Source organism: Rhinolophus sinicus, chromosome 11 (assembly GCF_057876585.1).
Source record: "Rhinolophus sinicus isolate RSI-liver-muscle chromosome 11, RSI-T2T, whole genome shotgun sequence".
NCBI lineage: Eukaryota > Metazoa > Chordata > Mammalia > Chiroptera > Rhinolophidae > Rhinolophus > Rhinolophus sinicus.
In genome coordinates, this window is record NC_142511.1 from 25817764 (window position 1) to 25827052 (window position 9289).

General features: G+C 47.8%; 1 protein-coding gene across 1 annotated transcript; it reads left to right on the plus strand.

Moving 5' to 3' along the window:
* The first annotated feature begins 3676 nt into the window (after positions 1-3676).
* On the plus strand, positions 3677-6818 carry SLAMF9 (SLAM family member 9). Its single transcript, XM_088801822.1, has 4 exons — positions 3677-4243; positions 4671-5012; positions 5804-6076; positions 6429-6818. The coding sequence occupies exons 1-4, from the start codon at positions 4198-4200 to the stop codon at positions 6632-6634; spliced, it is 867 nt and encodes a 288-aa protein (XP_088657948.1). The 5' UTR covers positions 3677-4197; the 3' UTR covers positions 6635-6818.
* The last annotated feature ends 2471 nt before the right edge of the window (positions 6819-9289 follow it).

Consider the following 9289-nt stretch of genomic DNA (forward strand, 5'->3'; position numbering starts at 1 on the left):
AATAAAGCCAGAAAAGGATGTGTTAATGGCTGGTTACTGCTGTGAGCAACTGGAGCTCAATCCATCTGAGGAACCATGGAGAACAAGCCTCAGAATTGTCCCATAGAAAGGCAGGAAGGCTGGGACATCTATAAACCAACTCAGCGCTCCCCTGGCTGGGGTGGCATCTGAAGTCTGTGCACTCCCCACTACTACCCTGCTGCACTGCTCCTGGGCTGAGGACCTTCCACTGCTTCAGAGAAAGTCCTGAAGCAGAAAAGCAGAGATGCAAACTTTGGGGTACAGGGGCACAATCATGAAACTGTCCACCAGAGCAGGGCAGAGATCAGCTGGCTCAAAGGCAGTGTGAGGGAGACTTTCCTTTGTGGAATTCACAACAGGAATGAAGGAGAACCCATGTCACCGCTTTTGGAACCCTCTTATTCATGGATGGAGAATTGAGAGGGAGGTTAGAAGAGATTTCTTTGGAAGTATGGTAAGTCCTCACTTAACATTGTTCTGAGACTTTAAGTGAAACGACGTATAACAAAACTAATTTTACCACAGGTTAATTGATATAAAGAAGACTTCCTACTCTCCTCAATGTTGTAACAAAATGATGTTGAACAAAACATAATTATTTAAGGACCTGCTGTAACTGTTGCTTTATTGTGAATCCTCACTTCTCCCCCAAGGGATAGATGATGTTTTATCTCTGACCAGGAACCAGGTGAGAGGGCCTTTAAGGAAAGGACTTAGAAAGCTTTGAAATGTGTGCCCTGCAGGTGAGAGTCTGAGGAGACAGGAGCCTAAGTCTGGCCTGGAAGAGCTGAAACCCACTGTGGACTGAAATCTGACTCCTTTGAGACAGCTGGGAGTGTGGTACTATGTTGTAGATCTTGGAATCTGTCAGGGTGAGAAATGTTTATGGTGAGCAACTGAGCGCCACCCATGAGACACAGCCTGCTTGGTTGGCCTGGATGCCTTTAAGTGGGGACAGTGGAGGGGAGAGGGAAGGGGGCGGGATGTATGGCCAGGGTGTCTAGGGCCTGAGAAAGTAGTTTCAAAGAACCACCCATTATAGAGATGCATCCACCTTTGGTAAAAAATAGGAGAGAGGGAACCAGTAGAAACTGTTAAAAAACCATAAAACTACCTTCAAGAGAAAAGAGTCCATCTTAACAGTCTGCCAGACCTGCAGAGAGCAAAGCCATTCAGCTATTTAAGAACGATGTCATCACCTCCCCTGCCTGCCTACCTTCCTAGAGAAGGGGACATGAGTTGGGGAGGGGAATTGAGGGGAACGGGGTGGAGGGGCAAGCTGAGAGGGAGCAGAGAGGAGTTCCCTCTCCCCCTCCCACTGTAGTCTCCTGCCAGAAACAGACTTATACTGAGGCAAGTTTGACTCTAATTCAAGTTTGGAATTTTGTATACTACATGGCACAGGAAGTTCTCATTTCTGAACTGAGACCAGAAACTAGGGCCAGGGTTCTCCTCTGGGGCAGGGGAAGACTACTCCACTGAGTAAGATTAATGGGGCAGTACGAGACAGAAATGGGACTGTATTGGGATCACAATCCATGAGCCAGAATGAAAATCAAATTTTTCAAAGCACTTGAAAACCATGCCCTGAGAAGTATTTTCTCCACATTAAACTGGGAGGCCTTAGTGAGAAGGGGAGGGTAGGGACTGGAGGATGAAATTACCTTTGTCCACTCAATAAGCATAATGTGCTGTTTACGGAGACAAGGTTAATCAATCTGAACACAGTTACCTTTTGGCTGACCAGAACATTTACTGTAGCAGCCATGAAGGTGCCCCTGGGCCTCCTTTTCAAGAGACAACTTATCTTCACCTGCAAGAGGTGCAGTTACCTGACAGCCTCCAGCTGCAGTGCCTGCAGGATCCATGCTCCTCCTGGGCAGCTGCAGCCAATGACTGTGTGTAGTGAGAGTACGGCTCTTAGTTCCAGAGCTCCCTGCTGAGTTAGCAGAGGCTGCTTTGCATTGTGGTCCAAGGCTCCTCTTGCTCAATTCTGCTTCCTTCCCCTTTTATCTCTTACAGACATGACCTCCCACACACATTAAACTTCTTTCATTTCTAACTTCAGCATCTACTTCTCAGAGAACCTAATTGATATACTAATCCTTGAAACTCTGAACATTATGCACATGACTTTGGTGTTTTTTTTCCCCCTTTGCTTTAATCTAATTTTTTAAAAGGGAAGATTACATAAAAAAAAGTTTTCATACTCAGGCTGAGATTTGATCTACCTTTTCAAAAATTCCTAGCCCCTGAGGTTTCATGCTCATAAATTGAACTTAAATAACTATCTACTTCATTCTCTTCCTCACTTAGGAGATCCTACTCATCCCTGAAGTCTCAGCTTAAATATTATTTCTCCCAGAAAACTTTTCCTCGATCCTCCTGACTTGAATCTTGCTAAATCCCCTTGATATAGGCTCATCAGTTTTTCTTTTGGTAGGGCTCATCAAACTTGTACTTACTCATCTGTGGTCAGTTGTTAGCCTACAATCTCCATGAAGTCATGATCTAAAATTCTTGGTCACTGCTCCAGCACTTAGGACAGTGTCTGAGCAACAGAAGCTACTCAATAAATACGTGTATGAGTGCCACGTTTGCTAACCTAATGGTATGATATGCTGGCACAGGACCAGAACTGAATATATCTGCCTCCACTGTGCCCTTGGTCTTGAGACACCACTCTTGCTTCCTCATCACAGTACAGATTCATAAAATTGAGTATTAGTCTGAATACCTCTCTGTCCCACAGTGTAAGTGTCCCACAGTATAAAAGTGTAATGGCCATCGTAATGAGGAAGTATCTTCAGAACAAAATACAAAGCAGGCAACTCCATAGAATATAACAGAATTTATTATAGGGTAATTCACTTATGGGAATGTAGGGTCACAGCAGATAGATGACCCAGAAGTTCTGTGCAAATTATTCTCCAGTAACAGACTCCTGTTATAGTACTTTTTTAATAGTGTAACTCAGGTACTAACGATTGTCAAGACCAAGAATGCAGTATCGACAGGGGCCATACCTGTTGATGGTCTTGATACTATCACCCGTTTGATATTTATCTCAGTTGTCATGCCATTCTGGCCATTACTAACAAAAATATTTATGGCTACATTTTAAGGAATACAGATAAGCATGAACTAGAAAGCACTGATATTCTTGCTAAGGACAATATTAGGTTGGTCAAAGGTCACAACATGAAAACTCCTGGATACAAAAATGGAGTTGCTTTTGTTCACATCTATTACATCTATTACGTCTATACATCTAATGCCAGAGATATTGCAAAATATCCAAGCAACTGACTTTCCAGTCTTGGTTTGAAAACTAGGGGCAGAAACTACCTCCCAAGGTCACTCATTGCGTCCTGGACAGCCCTGACCATCAGAAAGATTTTTTATTCTCTGCACTTACTCTTAACCTGATTTCCTATAGCTTTGATCCACATCATAGCCTCACAAAATGACTTAAAGTCTTTCCATAATATTAACAACCTTCATCATCTCTCTGGTCCAAACTGCCTTTTTTTTTTTTTTTTTTTTTTTTTAGAGTGTCAATTTTTTTCATCCTCTGAATAAATCTCTCAATTGGGAACATAACTAGCTTGAAATAGAAAAACTTCATTCATTCATTCATTCATTCATTCATTCATCCATTCCAAAAATATTAGTTGAGTGCTATATGTGTCAAGCATAGGAGCCAGAAAGAGTGGACATACAGAGATATCCCAAAAGATGGAGTCTGTCTAGGGAGATAAAGAGATTTATAAGATCAAATGATCTCAGAAACAGAAGAGCTGCCAAGGCTGGATAGGAAGTGTTCTAAGAGTTCAGGAGAGGTGGTGTGTCTGGGGGGACTGGAGACATAGATATTGTGGAGTCTAGGAAGGCTTCACTTAGGAAATGGGATCTGAGCTGAGCTAATGGACAGGAAACATGAGTCAGTGAGTAAACCATCTTGACAATGTGGCGCAGAGAGAGAACTCTTCCCAAGATGGACAGGGAGGGGCTTTGTGAGGATGGAGGAAGTTAGAGGGCTGGAGATTGGGTGAAAATTATTTCCCTCTCCTCAGGACTGTCAATCATTGTCTATAGTAGCTTCCTGACAGCGTGTCTTCTTCACAGCCTTGGGCACTGACCAAGTCACACCTTCTGGTGCACCGGGCTGCTGACATGGCAGCCCTTCCGAGGCTGCTCCTCCTCCTGCTGCTCCAGGAAGGTGAGAGAGAGCGCAGCTCCAGCACAGCAATGTGTCCTCCCTCCTTTGTTCCGTTCTGCTGGGCCTTAGGCTAGCAAGGCACTTCCTTTGGGGTTGTATACTTTAGTTCTTCTGGAGTGAAGAGGAATTGGGTATGGCTTCAGGGCAGGACCAAGAGATGAGGAAACCTGGGAATATGGATGGGAGAGCAGCCCCATGATGGCAAACAGAAAAGGTAAAATTTGGAGGGTGAGGGCACCCCTGGTAGGTGCTCAAGTCAGGTACAGCTGAAAGCTAAAACCAGAAGAGGCAGCTGCAGGACAAAATTGAGTGTAGGGCTATAGAAGCTGCTTAGTTGAGATTGAGACCACAGTCCTGCTGCCAGACTCAGCAGACCAGAGACAACAGCTGGGCTGTTTGCATCTCTCTTTTCTTCCTTTATCTGCAGCCACAGGAGATTCTGGAGATGGTTTGGGTCCTAAGGAAGTGGTTGCAGTCCTTCAGGAGTCCATCAGCTTCCCCCTGGAAATACCAGCCGATGAAGAGGTTGAGAACATCATCTGGTCCTCCCACATAACTCTTGCCACTGTGATGCCAGAGAAAGAGGGACATCCTGCTACCATCATGGTGACCAACCCTCGCTACCAGGGTCGAGTGACCTTCCTGCACCCCAGCTACTCTCTGCACATCAACAATCTGAGTTGGGAGGACTCGGGGCCTTATCAAGCTCAAGTCAACCTGAGGACATCCCAGATCTTTACCATGCAGCATTACATTTTACATGTCTACCGTGAGTTTAGTTTAGGAACCAAAAATCCACTTTCTCTGGCTTTTCTGAGCTTCCCATGCAAAGGAGGAAGGGTCTCAGGAGTTGGGGTTATGGTTTGAGGGGCTGGGACTAGAAGGCAGACTGTCCCCAGTGTGCCCAACCCCAACATCTAGGCTGCCGCCATGGGTGGAGTAACCTGGAACAGTGAGTCACTGGGCATGGAGGCTGATCCTGTGGAGGTGCCCAACACAGAGAGAGAGATCAGAGTCTTTGTGTGTAGATCTCTAGTAGACCTGTTTCTCCCAGGGAGATTTTACATCCTGAAGGTGAATGCCACCTCCATTCTTGAGCCTTTTATCTTCCTATATGATTTGAGGGCTACTAATCAGTGACTCCTCTCTACTTGAACCCAAGTTTCTTCTTAGTGCCTGTGACATTGACTGATAGTCTACCTTGATTCTTGCAGAGACAATGATTCAACTATAAATGCCCTCCTGAGGATGACAATATGTTCTGGGATCAAGGAGACAGAGTGGGGTTTGAAGGAAGGGGGGGTACCAAAGCAAGAGAGAGAAGTCAAGGCATGAAGGGGAGGTGGAAATGCCACAGGCAGCTGTTTGCCTCAGCATCTGCTCAGGGAACCCTAGAAATATAGGTTGTATAGTGGCTGGGTTTTGTTAGTTTCTGCTTTATCATTGTTTGGGTACAGGGGCTCACAGAGGACAGCACCCAAACCCCAGTAGTCAGGAACTTAGGAAAACAGATAAAATCCCTGATTACCCAGAGGGCCTTTTTGTCCCTCCTTCATCTAGGACGGCTGTTGGAACCTCGCATCACTGTGAACTTTGAGATCTCTGGGGAAGGTTCCTGTAACATGTCTCTGATGTGCTCTGTAGAGAAGGCAGGCCTGGATGTGAACTACAGCTGGATATACAAGGAGGACAGCAATGACACAGCACATGAAGGCTCTGTCCTCAGCACATCCTGGAGGCCTGGGGACAAGGCCCTCTCCTATACCTGCAGGGCCAGCAACCCCATCAGCAACATCAGTTCCCGTCTGATACCCGCTGGTCCCTTCTGTGCAGGTACCAGGACCCCAGATATTCCTGAGCTACTGCAAGCCTCAGGGCCACCACCTCCCTCCCTCAGTTCTTCCCAAGATAGTATATGGAATTTAGAATCTAACCCCCTCCCATAGAGACTTGACCCCTGGATTGGGTAAGGAGCCCTCCCTTTTCCTAGAGCTCCCAACTTCCAAAGGTCTCTTGCATTATCTCATTCAGCTTGAGGCTGCTCCCCAGATCTCAGTTCCTTAGCTTCTGTGAATAGAATATGTATTTCCAGAGACACTTGCAAAGGAAAATCAACTGACTGAATGTGAGTCACCTCTGTCAGATTCCTCTGGTGAGTCCCCCCACCTTCCTTCTTCTGTCCTAGATCTTGGCTATCCTTCGGAGAAATCCTCAGCTTCCTTTTGCCTTCTGGCCAAGGCATTACTCTTTCTCTTGCTGCTGGTAACTCTGGTCGTGGGGCTGTGGCTCATCCAAAGCCAGGCAAGATGCAAGACACCAAGAATGAAGAAACTCAGGAGAAACAGAATGAAGCTGAGAAAGAAAGGGAAGCCTGGCCCCAGCCTGGACTGATCACACCCTTGGGGAGCTCTGTCCTGACCATTGTTTCTTCCCAGAGCCCAGGGAATCCTCCCTCTACTCCCCAGGCTATCCTCTTCCCATGGGCCCAGGGTGGGCATCCAAAGGGCCACACTCTCACAGGGAATATTGTCTGGCAATAAAGTCGAATTAGGTGACTGCCATTTTGGAGGAGCGAGGTGACTCTGGCAAACCTATGTCTTCCTTCTACTCCAGGTGCTCCCTCCAAATCACCTTTCCTTATACTCCAGGTACACCCTTCTAAGTTCATACGCTCCCCCACACCTGCCTCTGGGGACGGAAGTGAGTGTTCACAATGGGGTATTGGTGTGTTATTAGTCACCACCTACCCCCTTCCCCACCAACATACAGAACATTTGCACTTTAAATAAGAAAAGTGAGAGATTCCTTCTAACCTAACTGAATCTGTGACTCCTCAAGGGGAGCATTACAGGCACTAAGAACCCTACATGGGTGGTATTGTTCCTGCTAAGATGTTTCTGCTCTCATAGCCCTACGTCCACCCTGGCAGACGAGTTCACTTAACTACTCCCACGCCACCACCCCAGTCTAGAGGCTGTGCTGCCAGGAAGACAGGGACCCCCTAGTGCAGTCCTATTCTGGGTCTAAGTGAGCCTGGGACCCTTCAGTCATCTCCCTGATGCCAGCTGCTCTGGGCCTCTGGTGCCTGCCCCATAGGGATGATAACTCAGCTGGATCAATAGCTGAGGTCTGGACCCTTCACCTCTGTTTGTGATTAGTATTACTGCCCTGTCTGTCCTTTTTCTATAGATTTCCATGTCTCGGACCTCTCTAGATTCTTGTTCTCGGTTAATGCCCACCCCTTACACACCACCCCCCTCAAGCACAGACCCTTATGTTTACTTTCTTGCTCTTTGCCTAGCCGGAATTCCTCACCCAGGCCTGATCTGCCACTGCCCAAGACTTGTAGCTGCCATGGGGTAGGGGGATTGGGCGGAAACTTGAGAGCCACCTAAGTGACAGGACATATGTAGGTAGTGAGTGAATTGCAGGGGGTGGTGTAGGATTCGGTAGGGACAGTGCTGGGTGAGATCTCAGATCTGGGCTCTGCTCTGCCACTCACCTCTTGCTTATGACACTTTGTTCAGGAAACATCAATTGGGGCACAGTCCCTTTCCACAACGAACACTTTGAAGGAGAGGATTGGAGCTCCTAGAGACATGGCTAAGGATATACCTTGGCTCCCACAGAAGCAGGAGGAGCAGGTGACCCTGGGGAGTTTCAGAAGAGGAGTCTGAAGGGCTGGGAGTTGGTCGTGTGGCAGAAGCCATACCTGACATTTCTCTGGACCTCGCCTTCCCCTCTCTCTCTGTGAGGAAAAGGATCCTGACCTCCAAAGTATCTTTCAAGAGGAGGGGTGCTAGGCTATGAATGGGGCTGTGGGATGCACTGGAGAATCTTGGAGACCAAAGACACAGCTTTTGGGAAAACAGGACAAGTCGGCCAGACACTAGTACACACAGAAGGAGGGCTCTAAGCAGCATGGGGCATGGGCAGAAGCCAAGAGCCAGGCCTCCCAGACTGGAAAGGAAGCAGAGCCAACAGATAAGCAGGGATTTCCTGCCTAGGTTTATGAGCAGGAGAGTGAGTCTTTTGGGGCTTGGGGAGGAGGTGGTGAGGGTAGGAAACCCGTCCCCAAAGAGCTCCTAAGATTGGCAACAGATCAACTACTCTCTGAAGGCATGAGCCCAGATCTTGCTGGAAGGCAGTCCATGGCCTGAGGCTGGTTTTCTGTGCCTCTTCCGTGGCCTGAGCAGTTCCACTCTCAAAAAGGCCTGAGCTCTAGGGCCAAGCCTGCAGCCCCTATTTCCTCCAGTTCCTTAATACCTTTCTGAACACTGGAAAAAACAAAAGCAACTGGAGTCTATCTTGCATACACAGGGGCAGCTCATTCCTCAGAGTTAGGCACACAGAAAGTAAATAGAGGAGTAAATGGTCCCTGTACCGTTGACCCAGGGCTGTCCCTAGAATTTGGCAAAGTCCCTTCTTCCACACAGCCTCTGAACAGAGAAAGGCTGAGGTCCCTGCCAGCCCAGGTGTGGGGACAGAATGCCAGAGAGCAGTTTCCAGGCTCTCGCGGCCTCATGTGGAAAGGTACTGACTCGGGTAGTGGATGGCTGTCAGCTGTGGCTGATTGACTGACAGCTGTAACCAGTTAGCCAATTAACCACTGATATAACTGCTGTGGCTGCACTGGTGAGTGAGTCGGGAGTCCATAGAGAGTGGAGAGTCCAGTTGGTTGGTTGGCAGGCAGAGAAGCGGACAAGTTGCAGGTCGTGTGACTCCAGCCTCCAGTGAGACCATAGTGGTATGACTCCCCTACCTATGGCTCCGTGGGTGTTCCTTTTTGGCCTCACCATATCCTGCGTTCTTATGTGGGGAGCGGGACTAGAGACTCCGCAGGTCGCCTTGCACGAGAAATGGCACAGCGAGCAGGGTCTCCAGCATGACACCAGGGCACCTGGAAGAGGAAGGCTGAGACCCTCAAGAAGGTGGAATATAAGCTCAGAGTGGCCCAGTCCTCTTCCTCTGCAGGAAGCCACGATAGTAATCACCTGATAGTAAAGTTTGCTCACCCTTAGAAACAGGTGAAAGCAAACTGAGAGG